General features: G+C 48.4%; 1 protein-coding gene across 2 annotated transcripts; it reads right to left on the reverse strand.

Annotated features, from left to right (window-relative positions):
- Positions 1 to 7969: 7969 nt before the first annotated feature.
- On the reverse strand, positions 7970 to 21981 carry SRI (sorcin). 2 transcript variants are annotated; one of them, XM_058678085.1, is made up of 8 exons: positions 21853 to 21981; positions 15172 to 15255; positions 13961 to 14030; positions 10983 to 11026; positions 10004 to 10151; positions 9608 to 9721; positions 8869 to 8927; positions 7970 to 8245 (listed from the first exon to the last, which is right to left on the reverse strand). In XM_058678085.1, the coding sequence occupies exons 1-8, from the start codon at positions 21856 to 21858 to the stop codon at positions 8219 to 8221; spliced, it is 552 nt and encodes a 183-aa protein (XP_058534068.1). In that variant the 5' UTR covers positions 21859 to 21981; the 3' UTR covers positions 7970 to 8218. The 2 variants fall into 2 exon arrangements, with proteins under 2 accessions (XP_058534068.1, XP_004582342.1); XM_004582285.3 differs by lacking the exon at positions 21853 to 21981 and adding an exon at positions 16223 to 16368.
- Positions 21982 to 22724: the final 743 nt, after the last annotated feature.

Below are 22724 nucleotides of genomic sequence, written 5' to 3' on the forward strand. Positions count from 1 at the left end.
CTAAGATGGGACACAGATGCCTGACAAGGGGAAAAATGGCATTTGTGCATTAAAAACCCTGTCTTTCAAAACAGAGTCCCAAAGCTGTTGTAGTGTCGCTGTTACCCCAAAACAAAGCGACCCTGCTGAAGTGGACATTGGGGGATCACCCACATGGTCTGCTGTGAGAGCACTTCTGCCATCCTCTTTCATGTTGCAGACAGACCTTTTCTATTTGATCTCTCGCTGTGGCGTGGGACGTCTCTTCTCAAAGTCTGAGAATGTCTGAAACCCCGATTTACTCATCCGGAATTACACAGTGTGAAACGGCGTTTTTTCATGATCGGAAAGGATGCTATTGTAGATACGACAATAAACCAAAATTCATCAGACTGAATTTTGGGTGAGTGTTGGCTGACGTTTTCACACAGCTCAAGCCAAGGACAAAAGGGCAGACGGACAGAAAGATGTAGCCAATCGAGTGAGCAGGATCACTTGAATGTGCACTGAATGTTTTTCAGGTATCGAGTATGTGAAAAGCCAGTGCTACAAGATTTATTTTGACTATAAAAGAGAGTTTATAGATTTTAACGCAAGGTGCCTCATGTAAATTTGCTTCCTAGTTAAAGTTAGATAGCACCAATTTGGGAGAATCCATAAATGACTAGCTAAGTAGCAACAGATATCTCGATCTCCATCTGTCATTTATCAGTCATCTCTTTGTTGACTATGTACGTATCTTTCTTCACTCTGGCTATTTAAATATGAAATTATTTTTCAATGAAAATCGTCATGTGCCTTTTGGGAGATGTGGTGACTCCAGAGGTGTAGAATTTGTAATCATCCTCTTTGGTAATAACCTTCATGTGGATTGGAGAAAAAAGTAGTTTTTTTTTAATTTATTTACAGAGATTATGATTTAAGGACTAGTAGCTCAGAGTTCTAGTTGGGATAGCTGGAGATCTCCCTTAAGCATTCCTAGGGCCATTTGTGGGAAATTCTTCGACCAATCTGTAGTCTCTATGGATGGTATCCCAAAATAGCTCTAAACATTTCCCTGGTTGATTTTTTTTAGAGCATTACATCTAAATATTTGTGACCTTCTTTGTGAGGTAGATAGAATGAACCCATAGCACTAACAACAAGCACAACATTATTTCCTTTTAAATGTCTGTCTTGAAAAGAAAGTTGAGGTTATGTAGCCAAGGTTATGTCACCCGAGTAACATTTGAATGGCACACAGCACTTATTGCAGGGTCATCGCGAGGCAGGAAGCAGCAGTTCGGCTTTCACATTTCACTGTATGCCTCTCCCCCCTGTTTTTGTGGTTGTCCACAGAGGCCCTGCTGCCCTAGGTCGGCCATGGTCATGATGCTACAGCAATCCTTGACCTGAAAGAACACTTGGGTTTCTTTGTTGTTAATGGTGTGGGGTGGGACAGCAGGGAGGGCGTAGGAACTGGACTAGCCTGATTCGCTGCGGTCACTGTGTTCAGCCCCTCTTTCTTCTAATGGGAAGGGCATCTCCCCTGGGACCCAGAAGCTCACAACCAGCCCCAGGACCCCTGGTCCCCTGCTGCCTGAACACCGAGAATCCTCAGCTCCCTGACAGGGCAGAACGGTGAGGGTTTCCACTAGGGATAGTTGCTGTGGTTTTAAACCAATCAGTCGCTCGATGAGAAATAACCTATCCTTTAGTGTCAGTCCTTAAAAACACATCGGCTATTGAAGCCAGAGGGAAGTTAAGAGGCCAGACTTACTTTTCTGTTTGATATTGGTGCTTTATTAGGTTCTGCTTTTTTCCTTCTCCCTCTTGCTTTAAAGAAGCAAGCTTTTGAAGTCACATTTTTAAATGAGGCTGGTTCTGCCTAAGGCTTCTGGACATGAGACTGGAAGGGTTTCTGAAAGAAGTGGCCAGAAAATACAGTGAGATACTTGGCACACTTCCACAGAAGCACTGTTCATGTCTGGTTTCTGTAACAGAATTACGTACCTCGTTCTTCTGTGTTCAGTCCCACGGAAACTGCTCAGTCTGTCCCTGGCCGCTCCCTTGAGGCCACTCTGCCTCTTACCTTTCCTCAGCTTTTCATCGTCATCTTTGGCCTAGAGGAGACTGTCTCATGGTCAACACTCTTCATTCATTTCATCCATCCATTGCTTGGATTCACACAGTGCTGTTTTACACAAATACACACACAGTGCTTTAACATAGCTAATACATCTCTTGGCTAAAGGAATGGGCATTTTATTTGACTTAAAGGGAGGCTGTTGGAAGGACCCTGAGTGGTTTGTGGAGTGTTTGCAGAAGGAAGCCAGGCAGGACGCTGCCAACCTGGGCGGCACTGCGCAAGGCCGGTGGGGCAGGTGGGGAGTGGACAGAGCTCTAACTCCCACTGTCAGCGTGTGGGTTTCTCATGTTCCCAATGGCCTTTTCCCTTTCCTTTTTAAGTTTTCCTTCAAAACTGTCACTGAAATACTTCATCTACTCTTAAATGCATGCAGTTAGGTGAATTATTCATTCTCACATTACTAGCTTAAGGTTTATTATACAAAGCAAACATTTTATCAGATGGGGCTTCCTTTGGGGCTCACATGTCTGTTTTTCCCCCGTGGGGGTGTTTCAGAGCAGAGGAGACTACTGTGATTTGGGGTGCAGCAGCTTTCCTCCCTACATGCGAATTGTGAGCTCCTAGGGGTTCCTGGGAGGCCAGGGGAGAAGCAGCCTCCAGGTGGCTGGTGTGAGCTGTGGAAGTGCGCCCCATGGTGCATGCTGGCTGTGTGTGCTCTCTGTGGCAGTGCAGCGAGACCCAAGATTCCTGTGTATTTTGTTCACTGCTTAGTCAGACACCCCCGGGCCAAATAGAGCATCTCCTGAGCCAGTCTAGTAAAAAGAATTCAACAACAAAGCCCCGCCTCGGTAGTATTTTTTTTCTTTGTGATTTACATCTATGGCCTGAAAAATCATAAGCATCCCCACTCTGGGATTGGAGAGGTGCTTTCAGAATCTTCCTGCTCCCACAGACATTCCCCATCAGCCACTGCGCAGGGCTTCCCTCTGACTAGGGTCTAGCACCGTCCCTCAGGCCGGCCCCTGCCTCGGCTAAGCTGGTACTCAGGAGGTCCGGGTCAGCGTGCCCATGGGAGTATCTCGGATCCTTTCCCACCAGCACTTTGGCCTGGATTATGCAGTTTAGGAAGCCAGCGTGAGATCCAGGATGGGAGGAGATAAGCAGCAGTGAGCTCTGAGTGACCTTGGGAGGGCACAGGAGCAGAATGGATATCCACAGAAGGGCCCAAGGCCATGAGGGTCACTGGCCCCCCCAGCGGGCCATCTGGGGCATGGGACGGGGTGCTGAGGGCAGGCTTGTGTCTGTTGCAGTTAGCTCTAAATATGTCACAGGCTAGTCCACCCTAGGCTGCTCACGCTGCCCACAGCACGTGCCCCTCCTGCTGCTCACACGGTCAGACCATTCTGGGGGCTGTTTGAGGCTGGCAGGAATTTGATCAGAGGCATTATCAGTTCATATTCCTAATTGCCCTTGAAATCAGCAACAGGCAAAAGGGATGCTCTGTTGTTCGATTTTACAAAAAGGCATACAGTGATACTAAACAATCTTGTTAAGGTAGAAAACAAAAAAATCATCAATGAAGTTTCACAGAATTTCTGAAGAAAGAATATTTCCCTCTCTTGTTTAAAATACATTTATAATGCTGATTGGCATCCACCTGAGAGCTTAGCTTTTTGTTTTGTGAGGTTTCACGCTCTGATCTGTGTTTTGATGATTACACTCTAAAAACAACACAAATAGCCCCAAATCTTTAACCATAGTGGTGCTAAGTTATAGCAGGTAACACAACACAAAAAGTGATTTGACTAACACACTTCACAACGATACAATAATTCCTGCTAAATTATACCTGTGTATCACTGCCTGATGAGAAACCCCACTTTTCTTTTCTAATCCAGCACAAAATCAAACTGTGTGTCTAAAGCTAGTCTTTCTAATGGGTAAAAAGGACCCGACCTTTTTCTTTTATATGGAAGACATTTTTTTTTTTTACACTAACTGCAATAGTGCTTAGCAAAAGGTTAACTTAGGATTAGTCAGCATGTACTCCTTTTTTAACTTGCTGGAAGACCTGCCCCTCCTAAGGAAAATCCTTCAAAATCAACTTTGTCAGAAACCGAGTGCGCTGCCTACACCTAGCCATCCGGGGGTAGCCTGTGTAGGTCTGCGTTAGTATTTCCATGTCCCTCTTTTTCAAGGTGTGACGCCGTCTACATCTGGGGAAGCCGTGGTGGGCTAGAGTTAGCAGGATCGTCTCCCCTTTATTGACAGGTAGACGTGTGCAGATACTCAGATTTGCATCGTTGTAACATTGTCTCTGCTACCGTAAACTTGGTTTTTAAGCTATTTTAAAACTCGCTGGGTTTTGGCAAATGTCAAGTGCAATGCACATTGTGACTGCTTCTCTTGAGCAAGTGTGATCTGTTTTATGGCTAAGTTACAAAATCATCTTCACCTTGTAGGCAAACAAAAGTCTTGCTGTTTTTAAAGGTCTCTGTAATTTGAAGTTCAAGTTTCTGGCACAATTTTATTAGTATTCATTTGTGAATCCAGTAAGATATCACCGTTTTCTATGTTACTCTCATTATAATATCATTAAAGCGACTTTCAATAAAAGATCTGTGTTATTTTACGCATAACTTCCTTGACTCTATTTTTTTCCCTCCAAGTTTCCTTCAGAAGCTTTGTGGGTGGTCCGGTGAAGGGGTTCTTTCCTGTTTCACACTCTCCTGGCACAGCCTACTCACATGAGAAAGCAACAGTGTTATGGTTTGGTGGGCCGGTGAGTGGTTTCCTCAACACAGTGTTAGGTGAAGTGTCCTTACCCAGCAGCCTTCCCCACGCTGCTGCAGAGCAGTCATGTAGGCCAGACAGGGCTGCTTACTCAAGAACTTGGCCTGAACTGGGATTGTAAAGCATTGAGCCTCCCATCCATTCAATTCAGTTAGGTGCACGGGTTCCCTGCGAAACAAAGGCTCCTCCCTGGCCCCTTGATGCTCTCCCTAGCAGCCTCATGCTGGCATCTGCAGTTGCCTCACCTTGGGCTCCTGGTCTGCAGAGGCAGCAAGCAGTCAAAGTGCTGTTTCAATGCAAGGCAAACAGAAGGTATTGCCAAAGGGTCTGTACATTTATTAAGGAGTCTAAACAAAAAGCGTCATGGTGATGACTTACGGCTCTGGTTCTTGGGATAAGAACACAGTAGGAAGAACGCTTTGCACTGAACAAAGCAGAGTTCAACTGGGGCACAGCCAGAGGTTTGAGCTGATGAGCCACCTTAGTCCACTGGCGCTGCCTGGGATTTGATGTCATCATGCTACCAGCAGTCCCAATTCTAATGTGGATCCAGAACAGTGGGACTCTGGTTAATGCCTCCCGCAGTGCAGATCCATACCCAGGGCACCGTTTTCCCACAGAAGTGTGTGAAGTGCACGGCAAATAAACCAGACATCACTTGAAGCATAGACCAAAGAAAATTAAATCCCGAATTGATGTGATTTTTGGAAGTTAGTTCTTCAAGGTGCTGAAGGATTCAAAGTTGAACTTCCGGCTTTACCACACCCAAGTGGGATTCCTTCACCAACAGAGAGTGGAAGATGTAGGTGAGGATGCAGTGAGAGCACTCGGTGAGACGCTGCACCACATGCACCGGATCCAAGAGAGTAAAGAAGCTGCCTGCAATGCTGGCATCCCATCCGGGCGCCCGGGTGCCCGTTTGTGTCCTGGCAGCTCCACTTCCAATCCAGCTCCTTGACTGTGTAACTTTCAAGATAAATATTACGAAAAAAAAAAAAAAAAGAGGAAGAGTGATTTCGTCAGTTTTGTTAAGGGCAGGAAACCACCTACCAACAGGCACTTAGCGGAGACTACAGGCCCAGGCACTTGGAAAGTAGCTGTGAGCTAAAGTGGGGGAGGAAAGGCCATGTGTTTGCACAGGCCTGGGTTTTCCTTCTTCAACACTGACTCAAAAACCGAATCAGAACCACGACTGAACATCCTTGGGACACAGAACAATAGAATGGTGCAAATGCAGCCTGTGAGCTCGGTCAGCCAAAGCCTCCTGTTCCCTGGGAAATGACCATGTTCTTACCCTGTGGTTTATTCAGAGGACCCTGTAGTGCTTCGGTCCAATGGCAGGTGTTGGGGTGGCCTGTGAAGGTGAGCTCCCTGCCTATGGTCCTCGGAACACCCCGTCCAGCCCTTCTCCTGCCAGCCCAGGTGCAAGTTACGCTTTACAGTTTCAGGCAACCATGGCATACACAGCAGGTTGCCTCTCCTGCTGATCTGTGACCCACGATGACTGCTTGGCATTATTGTCAGGATCGAACATCCACATACAGAGCAATATTTTCCAAAATCACATTCGTGCTTTTAATTTTCATTGGTTGGCAACTAAGTGTTGATTTTAATGACAACTCTTTCACCATACCTAAAAAGGGCCTTTGCCGACAAGAATAAACTCATTTCACTGTCTAATCTTCAAAGCTACTCGCAATAAAAGGGCAAAGCGGGGCAGTTTTAAATTTAAGAAACATGGTTGGTCCTTGTTAAACCAGCACACTTTGTACTCAGAACCACCCTAAGAGGTAAGGATTGAATGCTTTTCCCAGGGTGGGAGAACTGAGCCCCAAGGTTATCGGCGGTAACTGAGCCCTGTAAGAGGCACATAGCCAACATCTGAAGTCACGGCTTACTTGAAAGCCGCAATTACAAAAGTGTGTGTGTGCATGCTGGGGGTGGAGGAGCAGGTATCTGGTGGTTAAGATGGCCCGTCATTCACTGTCTCCTCCTGGCTCTGAATCCTGAATGCCTCTTGCTGCCAGTGCAGATTCTGCTAAGCAGTGATGGCTGTTAGCTGAGGTCTCTCCGCCCACGTGAGAGCTGGACTATGTTCATGACTCCCAGCTTCAGCCTGGCCCAGTGCCAGTTATAAACAGTATGGCTGTGAACCAGTGGATGGGGGCTTCTTGTGTCTTTCAAAAAATGTTAATTTCCATTAGAAATATATTATCTTCTCATTAGAAAAACATTTGAACAAGTAGCAGCAGAAAGAAAAAAAATTCAGGACCCTGACTCCCAGGGGATTTTGCTGTTTACTTTTTAAAACATGAAAATATGGCTTATCCAAATTGAATTGCCACTTATTTTTTAAAAATTAGCATTTCAAAAGAACACCTATAGAATCATGGTGTCACAGAAGACTTGGAAAACACAGAGATGTATAAGAGAATGAGGACAACTGGAATCCCATTAGCCAAAATTAGCAATAGTTAATATTTTCCTGTTTTTCTCTTAGTGTTTTTCTGTCCACTGTCTTTAAATTTTAAGCTTATAATGTACAGGATTTATAAGACGCAGGGAACATTGGTACCGACAGTATTTGTCAAAGAATCAAGTAGGGTTTGTTTTCAATATTTATTTATTTTCACATATTTGAAGGGAGAGAGGAAGAGAGGGGTATCTTTCATCCATAGGTTGACTCCCTCGCTGTTTGCAGCAACAGGGGCTGGCCCAGGTCAAAGCCAGCAGCCAGGAGCTCCGTCTGAATGTCCCAATGGGTGGCAGAGGCCCAAGCACTTGAGCCATCACCTGCTGCCTCCCAGGATGCAGCACAAGAAAGCCGCATCAGAAGCAACACCTCCATGTGGAATGTGGGGGTCACTACAATGCTCACCCCTCAAACAGGATTTAGAAGCAACAACTAATCACTCGTGAAGTCACCATGATATCTAGACGTCTCAGAGCCTGAGCTGCATTTCTACTTCGTGAAGCTTTATTTGAATTATGCATCTTTTGCATTCATCTGGGCCTAAACCACCGGCAGCAGAATACTCCACACTCCATGTTACACCGAAGCTCCTTTAGGAAAGACCACAGAGGTTCTTCTCTGTGACAATGTGAAAAATATATAGTGGGCCATCCACATGCTGCAAACGAAAATTGATAGCAAAGATTGGGCAGGAAAATTTGTGACTAGTCATGGCTCCAGGAAGTTCTAAATGGTGCAGTAAGACGGATCTTCTAAAGCTGCAAAGACTTTATTATCAAAACTACACACAAAGTAACAGCGGTTCAGTACAGCTGTTAGGTAAGTTCATACAGGTTACTGAAGGTCAGGAGTAAGCCCAGGGTGAGCTCCAGATGGGACGTGGAATCGCTGACCCAGCTTCTGGTTTACACACTCATGACACACTGAATGAACTGCAAGAGAAGACTCAGAGTTACACTGTAGAGCCGAACGTGAGGGCAGCTGACACTGTACCTTCCCCCAAACCCCACAACTTCCTAACATGGGAGCACATGAAGGGTGGGAAGGTTCATATTGTAGCAAAGCAGTGGAACAGATAATCCAATTGGTTTCTCACAGCAAAACTTACATAGGATGCAACTATGCAAACAATAAAGGATTTACTAAATTCCAGACACCAGCATTCCAGGAATGGTCACAGTCACAGCTGCTTTCCAACAAATACAAATACAAGTGTATGCTGCTGTATCAGTTTTACCCCTCAACTCTAAAGAAGCAGCTTCAAAGATTATTCTCACAAAAATTTGCCTTTTTGACATCATATCCTTAATGTAGCTTCTATGTGCACAGAAACAGAGCAGCTGGCCCTCCCCCAGCTAGTCAAAACCCAGATCTTCCAATGCCAATCAGACATAGCTTAGCTATTGCCAAGATGAATAAACTGTGAAATTAACAAATGTTGCATGGTAATTCCTGATCGCTTAAGCCTTGATTTCTCTGGCTTCGTTCATGAGCAGCCATCATTAGAGGCTTGCCCATTGGCTGGGCATCAGTCTTACCCATCTGCTTGACTTACATCATCATAAGGAAAATTCACAACTCCTTGCTGCCCAGTGTCCCGTCTTCGAAAGCTATCTGTAAAACAACACAATGACATTTGTGACTCTTCTATATATAACTTTGCTAAAATCATAATAGTTCATCAAGTTGGATTCTAACTGCAGCCACATTTACATTGTACAAACAGGCAATAGGAAGCAAAGACCAAGGCAAAGACAATTACATGAGCATGAAAGGTTTCAATACATAGCCAAGTGATACAATGAGCAGGGCATGGCCAGCTGTCTTTTTCAAGTTGCAACTGAAAAAAAACTATCTCACTACAGAGTCAGTTAAAGCTATGTAAATTCTAAGGCCGTTACTGAACTGCAGAATTTGGAATATGGAAAATATGGAATATGGACTTTCAGACTTTGTAATAATTTAGATACTGCTCAACAAGAAAATTGGAACCTAGGGTCAATAATACGACAAACATGCTGTGATGAAGTATCCTATCATTTTCAGTTCTGTCCAAATGAGGATTTATGTTAATTTTGCATGTGAGCTAGTTACGTTTTGAAATATTTTAATAAAATTTACTGAATGCTATTTTAGAGGCATAATACTTAAAAATCCTAAATTCCCCCAAAATGCATTGGTTGGGCACACCTAACAACAATATTAAAAACCTAAAGGAGGAGAACCACCAGGCAGAGCCACGAGAAACGCAGGTCTCATGGGCACCTGGTGGTGAGGAGCGGCCCAGAACGCACCTGTGAGAGCCCTCAGCTTGACGCAGCAGGCGATGTAGTCATCGAAGGTGATCTTGCCGTGGGTGCTGTACCGCTTGGCAATGGCATTCACGGCCTGCGGGCTCAGCCTAAATCCTGAAAGGGAGAAAAGGCGCCCAGCGGAAGAGTTCAAGGACTGCAACAAACAGGACCATGACACATGACTCAAGGCCAGTTTCCCAAGTGCGGAACTCATCTCGGTTATGAGGACGCACACCCACTGACAAAAACACCCAAACTGTCTCCAAGAGCACTGAGGCTGAGACCCCAAAACAGAAACTCCCGAGATCTCCCGGGTCCCAGGGAAGGACTGCTCTGCTCCCGCCGCCAGGCCACCAGCTGTTTCTGCTCGCTGTGTGTCTGGTCGGCAATACATACCCATTGCTGTCAGGGCCTTATGTAGCTCCTGTGGCTCCACTGTCCCGCTCCGATCGGTGTCGGAACTCATGAAGTGCTGTCTCCAGCCATTCAGCACGGCCCAGAGCTCTTTAAATTCACTGAAACCCATGGTGCCAGACATATCTCTCTGAATGGGAATCAAGGATCATAGCTCTGTGATCACACAACTTTGTACTGAGAGCTTGCAAATCAGTGTTCTTTCTGGTAAAATGGCGAAACACACACACACACACAAAACAGCAACAACAACAAAAAAAGTAAATGTGGATGTTTCTTGATATGCTAATAAATTGCTGATAAAGAAAAAGACTTGACAGAAAGGGCCCATGGAGGAGGAGCCCCGAGTAGCTACAATAGCTGTGGGCAAAAGAGAATAGATGATCATGGTGAGCCACATGTCCCCAGACGGGGTGCCCAAGCTGCACCATCCTGCCTTCTGTCGAGCCATCTTTGGTTCAGATGTCCCTTGTTAAACTGTTGACTACTCACATTTGGAAAATGAAGTAAGGGGGGCAGGCATCATGAGGTCAACATTGGTGAAATAGTCCAACACCTTGGATGTGAAAAAGTCCATCACTTGAGGACCAGGTGTCAGGACCTGCCTGTCTATAGGAAGGAGCTTCCAAAACTTCTTAGGAAATCAAATTCAAAGATGATTTTGGTGCAAGAAAATTTTGAAATTGATGTATACTTTTTCATAATATGTATTTTCTATGAACTTCCAAAAGTACCCCTGTACTTCTCTATTTCCTTGAATGAGCAACAGTCTATTTACTCAGCTTCCCTGCCTTCTTCTTTATTCACAGCAGATCACATCCCGAAAGTGAATCACTTCACGAAGCTTTTGAGTATTCACTTGTCACTTTAGCTTCACTGCATATTATCTGTGAAATAAACTCAAGAAGGAAATGGTTTGTAAAGACACACTTATCTAGGCCACAATCAAAGTGAAGGATACATCCAGCATCGAGACCATAAGTCGACAAGTCTCCAGGTTGAAAGCTGTTAAATCAAGAAAAGGACACCAAGACATTAACACGGCCTCAAAATTTCACACTCTACTGAGTACATTCAAATTAATCAGGAATGTCATTTATATGCCTTTACACACTACTCAGTGTATACAGGGTTAAATTTATACAAGTGCAATTTCTGGGCAATTAAAACCAATTCCTTCTAGAAAGCAAATTCAATTTTAGTGAATTAAACAGGCACTTTGTTTTTTTCTGTTTTATTTACCGTGTGGTCCTGGGTGGTACCCTGCTATCTCTGAGTCCCAGGCCTCTATACACACAAAGCTTACACTGCATGGGAGAGCAGAGAATGCTTGTGGGTGCTGCGTGTTGCACAGGCTGTTCTGCGTTAAGACCCTGGATGGCTCAGGAGTGGGCAGAGCCCAGACGCCCTCACTGTTGCCGAATCCCCTGAGAGTTCTCCCTGGACATTCTCAAACCTCCCTGCTGCCACCAAACCAGGACATACACCCGAGTCACCCACCTAAACATCAGGAGGGGAAAACAAACTCACGCACCCTAACAACACACTGCCTGACGGGAACCCAGGACTTGGAGGACACAATGCGCAGGGACAAAGCAAGCTGTGAAGCCAGAAAGCAGAAGTGACCAGGTCATGCGGGCAAGGCCCTGAAAGCTGCTCAGTTCACACACACACTTGGAGAGAGGGTAGGTGGCAAGGCAGAGGGTACTTTTGCCCCTGGTGCACTCCTGAAATGCCTAGAGCTCGAGCCACGAGCTGCGAACTCATGTAAGGTTTTCCAAATGGGTGACATGACCCCAATGACTTGAGTCATCACCAATACTTACCAGGATCTTTGTTGGCAAGAGACTGGAGTCAGGAGCTGGAGCCAGGAATGGCACCCAGCCCCACCCATGGGGAATGTGGGCATCTTAACCACCAGGCTAAGCTGCTTGTTCCAGAAACATTTTGTGTAGTTCTAGCTTCAGTTTTTTTTAGCTTCCTCTAACCAAATGGAAATCATAAAACACAACTGAGCTAGCTTTTATTACTGTGATGTTTCTAAGCAGCACGCACCACAGGTTTTTCACACCCAAGAGAGCCCTCTGTTTGGCATATCCTTTACAGAATTAGCAGAAGGGGGCCTATTTCCATGTGGGACCCTCAAGCTCCAAGTGGCCCACAGGGGATGGGTTGCGAAGGTCGCAGCAGTTTCCCATACTTCAGGAAAACAGCCTCACTGTCACACAATAGAGGTGAACTCCTCTCATCTCCAGGGGCTTCTCAACCTTGGCTCATCTCAGGACCACCGGCAAGTGTTAAAAACATCTGGATAACTGAGTTGCACCACAGACCAATCACATCTGGGTTTCCGAGTGGAGCCTCAGACATAGTATCTCTGAAAAGCGTCTTGGCTGATTTCAGCAGTAACCAAGGTTGAGACCAACCTTCCACTCCTTCCATTCTCGGCTAGGCCAGCTGTAGCAGCAACACCTGGAAAGTGGCACAGGCTACAGAATCGCCGCCAACAAAATTTACCCCGAGTAATAACTAGATCCCCAGGTGAACCTGCTCATAGGGGAGCAGCGGGGGTTCAGCTGGAATCACGTGACGGGTGGCAGTCTGGTCTCGCCCTGGACCTCCACAGGGCCCAGCATGCTGGTTCTTTCCCAGGCTTTGGCTGGACAGCTTGGCAGCCACAGGACCCCGGCCATTGTCTGGCTGACATGCAGTTTTGCAAGGAGGCTGTGAGGCAACTTCTGCCTCCTGTTCTGTAACCAGAGTTGGATCTATGTGTGGTTGCTCTGCCACCCAGCTGTACCACTGCACGGCCATGCACGTTTTGTGGCTGAGCTGCTCTCCTTTTGTGGTTCCCCAGAAGCTCCCTTCACAGGGGAGAGCTTGGCTGCTTAGCCCCTGAAAGCACGCCTTCCGACAGCCTCACTGGAGAAAGGCACACCTTATGATGGCCTTAGAGCAGCGCTTTACAGAGAGCCCTTCCTCAGGCCTGGGGACCACGGAGGTAACCGACTACCTATAGACAACTTAGCAATGGACAACTTCAATATACTGTCTGCAACAGTAAAAAAAAAAAAAAGTCGTCTCAGTTTATCAAGTGCTTCTTTTGTTCAGGATAAGATTAAATGACACATGCTACAAAGGTTCTTCTTCTGTGTTAATCTTCCCCAAAGAGCAGACAGGAACAGGAAACTAAAGTCACATTAAATAAAACAGAAACTCACACACAACTCACAACAGCCATCTGGTAAACACGGCCTTTGGAAACCCTCCAGTAACGTCAGCTGTCACTGCGACATCTCAGGTGTGAGCGTGGTAACTGACAGCCTACCAGGAAATCAGGGCTCCGGTTGGATGTTTGAGGGCAGCAGACCCCACCTGCCGAGATCCCACCTGTGAGATCCCACCTGAGGCACTGAGTGATGCCTCACACGCAAGGTGGCCAGGGAAAGGACCGATGTGGCCTTCTCCACCTTCTCTTTCAGTGGGATGAGGACAGCAGGGGCCTAGAGGTGTCACAGCAAGCACCCGTGCCAGCAGTACGCCTGGGGGCTCCAAGGTTAGGGGCATAGGCCTGGCCGTTCAGCACCTGAGTGCCACCAAGCTTGGAACAGAGTAAGCTCTTGACCCCGCAAAGCACTGTGAGCTGCTGCCATGCCCAGCAGGTGGCCTGGTGGATTTTACCTCAACACCTGCCCCATGCTGAGGGACGTCAGAGGCAGTGCCCGAAGGCCTTCAGTGGTTGGGACACACATGATCTTCAAACCCAAGCGGCCAATCAATGGACATGGAATGACTGGTCGGGAACCTTCCAAATCAACTACCCACATCTCCCCTGAAACTCCACACCTGGCTGGATCAAGTCCCCGCAGTCTGTAATCACACCAAACAGTGACACACACGAGGTGTGTCTGCACAGAAACACGGGGTCGGTCCACTCACGTTTGTATCCACCGGCGATGCCCGACTGCGTCAGACACCTCTGCAGCTCGTCAGCATCGATCTGCCCATCCTGTGGACAGCGACAGAGAGGGCATCACACATGCAGATCGGCACCCAACGCAACAGGGTGACTTGTACCCCAAAGGGTGAGCTGCTTAAAAACCTTACTCTTCTCTCTCTCTGTCTCTGGTGGGGGAGAGAGCAGGCACAGAGCAGCCATCTGGACACAATAGGCTTGCTCCAAACGAGTCAGGTCAGAACTAAATAGATGCTGTTTGCAGGGGTTTCAAATAAAATGCTCAAATCTTCAGGTATTTTCAGCCCCGTGACCAAGGAGCAGCCGACAACTCGGAGGCAACTGAACTGTGAACCCAGGCCGGGCTGCTGAAAGGCTAGGAGATGGAGTCACTTTCAGGCTGCGACCGGGGCCATTGAAGGAGGATGGTGGAGAGCTTGGCCTCGACTCGTGGTTTCAAAGACACAGATCGATAACAGATGGAGCAGATACTTAGGGTGAGAGCCTTCTCATTTGAGACTGAATTTTCCATTCAAACTCTCCAGCTGCATTTCTTAGAGTGCTACTCTAAAAGGTGGTCCTGCTTTTTATCTGGAACATTCTGTAGCATCTTCCCCTTCAGTTTCCACAGTCTCTAGTTTTTGATCACAAGAAGGCTGGGTTGAACTCAGAAATACAAGTAGTCCCTCCGGGCATGGCAGCCTTACAACAGTGTATCCACCTGCTACACCCAACAGCCCCCTGAGCTGGAAACTCCTGCAGGGCAAGCCGGCTGCTGTGGCCCAGCCTACAGAAGCAAAAGGACCCAGGGATCTGACCTCGGTCCTGTCTCTGGGTCAACAGGTCACCACACCAAATATAGACACGGCAGGGCTGGCCTAGTGACATCGCCTGGCTGCACAAAGTTCTCCTGATACTGAGAGGAGGATCATCTTCCTTATTGGGAAGGTGGTGGGTTTTTAACCTACCTACCTATTCCATTAGGCAGTAAATGCCACCCACAGTCAAATTCAATGCAAGGGAAGTGTCCATTTTCTTAAGTTGTTCAGAATATTTTGAAATAAAGGCCTAATGGAGGAGGGAAGGGATGTATTTCTAGAAGGATTTTAGGATTTTGTTGCTGTTGTTCACTGTATGCAAAGCTAACTCCTGCAAATTCTGACTTGCAAAAGGAAGAGTCAAGGGGAAGGCAAACCTGTCCAGCCACCGCAGCGAAGTAACCGTACAGCGGGTCCTGCGCTTGTCCAGGAAACGAGGGTCCTCCGGGGGCACCTCCGTACTGCGGGCACAAACACAGGCATCACTCGCCCAGCCCGGCACTCTTAAGCCCTCAGCACAGGCTTTTAGGCAAAGCCAGGCTGTGCCCACCTGCCGGCTGCCCCGCAACTGGGCCCTCTGAAACTTCCCACCCCTCCCGTCTGCTAGCATCCCATCATAATCCAAAAAGGTAACTCCCTGAGCCACACTAAGTTATCTCAGAAACCTTCCTGTACCTGGGGCTGCAGGTGGACTCAGGGACGGGGTCCTGCCAACAGGTTTTAGATTTCACATAGCTCTGGGGCAGGCTCTGGGGCGCTTGTGTGAGGCTCATCCCTGAGACTGGGACCCCCCATGCCACCCCGGCTGGGCCGCCTTCCTCGTGAACTCACGAGGTACCCTTGCTACTCTATTGGACCTGGAGTAGAGTGGATACCAGGGGAGGCTTTTCTTTCTTTATTTTATTTTTATTACAAAGTCAGATATACTGAGATGAGGAGAGATAGAGAGGAAGTGGAGCTGCTGGGATTAGAACCAGCGGCCACATGGGATCAAGGCGAGGACCTTAGCCACTAGGCCACGCTGCCGAGCCCTAGGGGAGGCTTTTCTAGAGTAAAATGGCTGATGTGGCTGCGGGGCTAAGAGGAACCGACAGGAAAGGGGAAGAAGAAGCCAACACCCAGTTTACAGCTTTTCCTGCCTTCTGGTATCCAAGACCCCCCAGGGTCGGAGTTCTAGTTGCCCGTCCCCTAGCGCCTGGAAGGACAGGGACAGAGGGAAGAAGGGAGCCACTGAAAGCAGTCCAGTCGCGGGGACCTGCCACCAGGAAGGGAGTGCGCAGAGGATGGGAGCGCGTCCGGGGTCTGTGGAAGCCCTGGGAGCCGCCCAGCAGCGTCGTCCAGGCACTGACCACTGCACTTCCTGCCAGGCTCCCGGCAGCGCCCCTCAGGTGGCTCTGGACGGCGCCCCAGCCCGCCGGTGGCACTTACCCCGCCTGAGTAGTACCCGCCGCCGACGCCAGGGTGCCCGGGGTACGCCATGGTGCAGAATGCGCCACCGCCGCCCAGCGCGCCCAGCCTCCCCGCCCCGCGGCGCGGGGCCGCCCTGGAGCGCACCACCCGGGCCTGCGGGGGAGTCGCGCTGAGGAGTCGCCTCTCTGTCCCGGGGCCGCCGGGGCCTCGGCTCCCGGGCCCTGGGCACCCGCCAGCCTGGACGTTCTCGGTGCTGAGACTGGGCGCCGGCGGGCACCCGTCGGTGACCCGCGACGCGCCAGGTGGTGTCTGGTGGCGCCTGTCCTCCCTCCACCGAGATGGCACATTCCAGTGCGCCGGGGACCTCCGCTTGTACTTCCTATTGGCTCCCGGCCGGCACTATTGCCTGTGGAGAAGCGCTGTCTAGTGTGGGACTTGAGGGGAGGACGGCTCCCGGGTGAAAAGTGTCCTCGGGGAAACGGAAAGGGACCTTCGGCCTGCGTGCCAGGAGGGTGTGGCTGGCTGTCACCAAGAGACCAGAGCGCCCGTCCCCGCCAGGGGCTGCTGGTCTGTGGGCTCAGCTGGGTGTGGGCCGGACGCGCCCTGAGGAGCAAGGGGGCATTTCCCGGGCCGGGCAGCCTGGCCCAGCCCGTGTCAGGAAAACAACTTGCAGCCTGGGTGGTTGAAGCAGAACATTCCCTCAAGAAGAAAGTTAGGCAAAAACTCAGCGCGCTGCTGCCGCGGTGGGCCCTGAGAAGCTCCTCATTGCTTTTCGCCCGTGTGTCGGGCTGAAGAGACTCTGCCTTTGGTTTGTGTGTCTGTGGCGTTTCAGCCACGCTGCCAGGGCACCTGCCAGTGTGCTGTTCCGTCTCGGGCTCCGCTTCTCAGTCGTCTGGGTTCGTCATTGTCCTCTTCCCTGCGGCCTCCTGAACAAGCTTGCTCTCCGGATGCCCACACAAACCCTGAATCCGAATCCCAGCACCTGTTGTCTCTCAGGAATGGAGGCTGCCTTGCCTGGTCTCTGAGGGATTCCACAGTGGATTAGTGCCTGCCAATCCCGGGGCCAGCGTTCAGGTGGACTAGGAATGGGTCCACCCCGGCCTCCGTATTGGTACCTGCTTCCAAGGCCCCGACGCCAGGGCTGAACGCGAAGTTGAGAGGAAGCTCTCTTAAGACTCCAGTTGGGAGGAAAAGCAGAACACAGGAAAAAAAAAAGCTCTCCCGCCTCAGTGCAGTGGATAAGAGGCTGTGCCGACTGTCGTCTTAGTTGCAAGTCAAAAATTTGAAAGGCAGCTTCTGCTTTGCTTTATGAAAAAAATATGGCAGCTAATTTCAACATAAATGTTAAAAAAAATCTATATGTGCCAGGCCCTCTTCGGAACATTTTACGGCGTTTCCACAAAAACTCAGGAGCTGGGGTCATCCTCACTGCAGAATGGGCACGGAGGAGCAGAGGGTGTTCCCACAGAGCAGCCTGGCACTAGGGTGTGCAAGCCCTGCCCAGCACAGAGGGCAGCAAGCTCTGCAAAGGACCAGGTGGGTGGAGGTGGAGGCCCTGTGGAGTATTTTTGCAACTGAGTATCCATTGGCCATACTTAGAGAAACCCTATGGCTTGTGACCACAAATCTGAATTTCAAATAACTGTCATAGGTCAACATTATTCTTTATTTCTGTTGTATCTATAGTTTAGGCACCTTCTTTAGCTCCTGGGTAGACAAAAACAGGGGAAGGGCCAGCTTGGACTGTGGGCATTCGTTTGCCAGCCCCTCCTAGAAACTGCACCAGGATGCCTGCATGACTCAGGGGATGTAGCAGTTAATCAGATGATCTGTGTACAGACACTAGTGGCTGAGTCACCCTAAGGAACAATGGCCTCTGGGGATGGGACTCTGTATGGGGTGACCTCACCAGCATCCACCCCCTGGCCAGGATGGTCATCAGACCAGGAGACCCTGGAGAGACCCTGGCTTGTCCGTCTCCCTTTCACACGGCACAGTGACAAACTCTGTGGCCAGACTGTCTTTCAAGACTTGTTTGTGTAGGTGGATCCTTTTAGTCATAAGCGCCCAAGGAATCTAAAACATTCAGGAAAATGGCAAGGCCCCGAAAAGGGCTGGGTACAAATAGGAGCTGTGGTTTTCCTTCACAGATTTAATGTTCGTTCCAGTGGGTGGGGTAGAGGTGAAGAGAGAGAAATTTTTACTAGCGTCTTCGAAGATGCCAGCTGCCATCCAAAGTGCTCCCTTTTAGTGTTCCACTGGAAGCACCTGTTAACGCAGTTGTCATTACTGAACAGATGATGGCGTCGATTTATAAATAACTTTACTGAGGTTAAACACCAGGTTTTGACTTCTGATGTCTGAGTTTCACATATGGGTGTTCCAGGAAAGCAAACCACAGAGGCCAATTCGTTTGTGATCCACTAACAATTTACTGCATCATAGAAAACACAGCATGACACATCCTCACACAGGGACGGAGGATTGTGACAGCAGCGTGAGTTACAGAGAAAACCCTAGGAAGTTTATGGGGAACAGATGAAGCCTGGTTGTATCCCAAAAAACTGATGACTTCTGAAAGTGTTTCAAGATTTACTAGCTTGTTTGAAAGGCAGAGTGGGAGAGACAGAGAGAACACAAGAACCCACTGGTTCAATCCCCACGTGGCCACAGTGGCCTGGGTGGCAGCTCTGCCAGTTAGATGCCACCATGCTGGTGCCACAGATACCTTGCAATCAGGTGCTCTGACAATGGTGCTGCTCAGTAGCCGTGAGGAGGGGAACTGTATGGGCCAAGCTCTGACAGGGCTGACTTGGCCAGGGGGAAGCGCACAGCCCACCCGGTTACAGCGGTGACAGTGTGCGCCTTTGTCTTTCAGAGCAGAGCCCTTCGCAAGCCAGTGTGGACACTCCTTTGTCCCTGGGGAAATGCTGATGTCAACAGAGAAAGTCCCAGAAGGTGGAACTTCCTCTTCAGGTAAGTGGTTTAAGATCGCTTGTGGCTAAAGACTGCAGTTTCTTTGCCTCCAGTTTCTGTGGCTGCATGAACCAAGCTCGCACATATCTGGAAAATGAGCAGTGGCGCTTGGCGCTTTGAAAGCCTCAAAGCTTTTAGTTCTCCCTGGGTGTGATGCCTCATGATGTGCAGACCTGTCGCTTAGAAACTCGCCTCTGCAGATAGGAGCGTTGATAACAACGGGCAACTAGAAATTGTACACCTGTCTTATGAGGATTTTGTGAGGCATGAGCATAAAGACAAGAATCTTGGGAATAGCCTTTCTCTCCTACTGCCCAGAGCAGTAGCTCATCGTTATTTTTTTCAAGGGAAGGTAAAACTGCCATCACTGATTGCTGCAGAGTGTGTGTGTTTTAAGTGGCCCCAGCTGGTCAAGGACTGTTTTTGCCACGAGGGGGCGTGGTCACCTGTGCTGTCGATAGCTATCACCTGGGGCTCCTGAGGCTGTGAAATGAGAGCCTCTGGCTTCATCTCATGGGGGCCGTAGGGCTCGTGCTGCTCGTCTGCGTTGCCTGGCCCTCCCTGGGTCTCCAAAAAACACACTCTCCGTGCTGGCCTGGGGTGAGCAGGGCAGCAAGATGAGTCTGTTGTCCGAGCTCCCAAAGGTGGCAGATACTCCCATGCTCCTGTTCCTGGCTGCAGTTAGCCAGCCAGCAGCTCTGGACAATATGTATACGTACAGCTAGATGAGTCTGTGCGTGTGTGCATTCCAGCCATGAAAACTGTGGGCAGACACTACCCAGGGAGCAGGCAGCAGCGACCAGAGGGCGGGGACAGGGCGCTCTGGCCCACCAAGGGTTTCTAATTGTCTCCCCTTCCATCTCCTCAGCCATAGCACAAAGCTTACTCCCACACTGCAGGGTGGAAAACAAAACAGAACAAGAAAAACCCAGCAAAAATCCTGAGGCTGTATGACTGGCTCTTGGTCAGTGGTCAACAGAGCCATAGCGGTAACCCCAGGATTAAATATTTGCCTTCTGACTCAGATACTGTCTCCATTTCCTACTGTTCTTTTGGAAGCTTTTTTCTTCTATCATTCTGCAATTTGATTGGTTCATGAACTGGAGTAATTAAAGAAAAATCTCTGCCTGGATAGGCTATGTTTTAGAAATCGAAACATTTTAAACAATGCCTAGCATAATGGAAATGATGTAACTTCGTCAAGGAAAGGGATAATGCCAGGGTAGCCAGTTACTTATTTGACACACTGTAAATGCACCTGGCGCTGTCGTTTAAGCTAACGCATGCTTGTCTCGGCCTTCACGGGTTGCCATCCCCATGGGGAACCAGGAGAAGACAATGCTGAGTGCTGGCGCTGCACTCCAGGCAGCCCTGGGCTTGCCTAAGGATGCGTGCAGAAAACAGGACTAGTAGAGTCCCGCTCCTGGCTGCTGGGCACCAGGTGGAGCAGCTATTTCAAAAAAGCCGGAATTCGATGAACCCTGTACGCCAGGCTGCCGTGTCAGAGAATGCCACGCAGGAACAGGATGTCTCGTAGTTTATTTTATTTCCATGTAGTGGGAAGTAAGTGGTGAAACTGAGAAAAGAGCTTGGAATGACCCTCTTGTCTGCATTTTTTTTTTTTTTTTGTCTGAGAAGCCACAATTCATGACATTCTTATTTTGGTAAGGAGAAGATCAACTGTGCTATTTTAACATACAGTTGAGACCAATTTACTTAAACCTCTATATGGGAGAATCAGACTCAGTGTAAAACAAGAAGTTCATGATAAATAAAATTAAATGACACATTTTGGTGCAAAACATTTTTGACACCCATGTATATGTTTTCCATGAACTTATGGAAACCCTACGTGTTATCAGGACTACAGACACTCTAGTTTTAATTTAACTTCCATGCTCTGTAGAATTTGCTGTAAATACTATGAAGCAAGCTGCTTCCATTTAATTAATACAGGGTGGGTGGAGCTTGCCAGGATAAGTTTAAGTTAGATATGATTATCTCAGAGTAAAATAGGAAAAAAATCCAAGTCTTTTCTCTAGGCAAATGAGTGGCATTTGGAGGAGCTGAACTAAGATGCTGAAGTTGTTGGTTTATGCTAATATTCTCAGTGCAAAATCAAATTGTCATTTTCATATACCCTTTAGATATCTTGAGATTGATAGCATGCTTACCCAGTGTTAAAAACTTTTCTTTTCCTTTTGTTTTTTAAACATTTAGTTCATTTTATTAGAAAAGTGGAACAGATTTACAGAGAGAAGGCTAGACAGAAAGAGAGATCTCCTGTCTGCTGGTTCACTCCCCAAATGGCCACAACTGAGTTGACCTGAAGCCAGGAGCCAGGAGCCTCCTCTGGTTACCCCATGAGGGTGCAGGGTCTTTGGGCCATCCTCTACTGGCTTCCCAGACCACAAGCAGGAGACTGAACAGGAAGTGGCCCTAAATAATCTTCTCTACCATATTTCTTACAGCCTTCACTCTTGAACTTTAGCACTTACCCATCAAATATCTAAATATTCTAGAAAAACAAACTTAGCAAGTAATCTCGGCCTCAAATACAAGCCGGCCATCTCCCTCGGGTTAGGACCTTTTTTTTCCTGATGAGTAGAACTTGAACGTTTGGGCTGCGTGGAGCAGTGGAGCATGAGCTGTTTTACAGATCTCTCTCTTACCTGCATGGCGAGGTGAGGTCCTGCGGGCAGTTGCTGGTGATGCTGACGGAGAGCTGTCCTTGCTGGCGTGCCAGATGGAGGAGTCGGGAAGTGAGGGCTGCAGGAAATATCAACTCTGATAGCCCAGGAATTGCATTGACCTCTGGACCCTTGGCAATCAGTAACCAACTGTAAATGGATTCAGCAGGGTGCGTGCCAGTGAGGCCTTCTATGAAATTTTCTGATTGCGCTTGTAGAAAGTAGCCAACAGCAACTGCATTCAGTGTACAAGCGAGTCAAGAGTTGGCGTTCCTTAGGAATTGCTGCCTCTCTGACAGAGCTCTTTACACGTGGAGAAGTGTGCTCGCGTTGGTGGGGGTGGGAGCTGATTGGCACTGGCTGGGGAGAGCCCACTTCCAGCAAATGTTTTGAATGGTCGTTTAACACTGTTAATATTAGAAGGTAGTTTTAAAAAACTTACTGAAAACCAAGGTGATAGACACACAAGGTGCGTGTCTGAACTCATGCAGCAAGCCCTACCTGAAGACCCGTTAAATGTTAAAATCACCATCATGCCTGTATTTCATTGTTTAAAATGTATTTGTTTCTTTTTATTGGAGAGTCAGATTTGCAGACTGAAGGAGAGACAGAAAGATCTTCCATCCTGTGGTTCACTCCCCAGTTAGCCACAACAGCTAGAGCTGAGCTGATCCGAAGCCCAGAGCCAGAAGCCTCTTTCAGGTCTCCCATCAGGGTGCAGGGTCCCAAGACCTTGGGCTGTCCTCGACTGCTCTCCCAGGCCACAGTCAAGGAGCTGGGTGGGAAGCGGAGCAGCCGAGATAGAACTGACGTCCATATGGAATCCTGGTGCAAGCAAGGTGAGGATTTTAGTC

This window comes from Ochotona princeps, chromosome 20 (assembly GCF_030435755.1).
Source record: "Ochotona princeps isolate mOchPri1 chromosome 20, mOchPri1.hap1, whole genome shotgun sequence".
NCBI lineage: Eukaryota > Metazoa > Chordata > Mammalia > Lagomorpha > Ochotonidae > Ochotona > Ochotona princeps.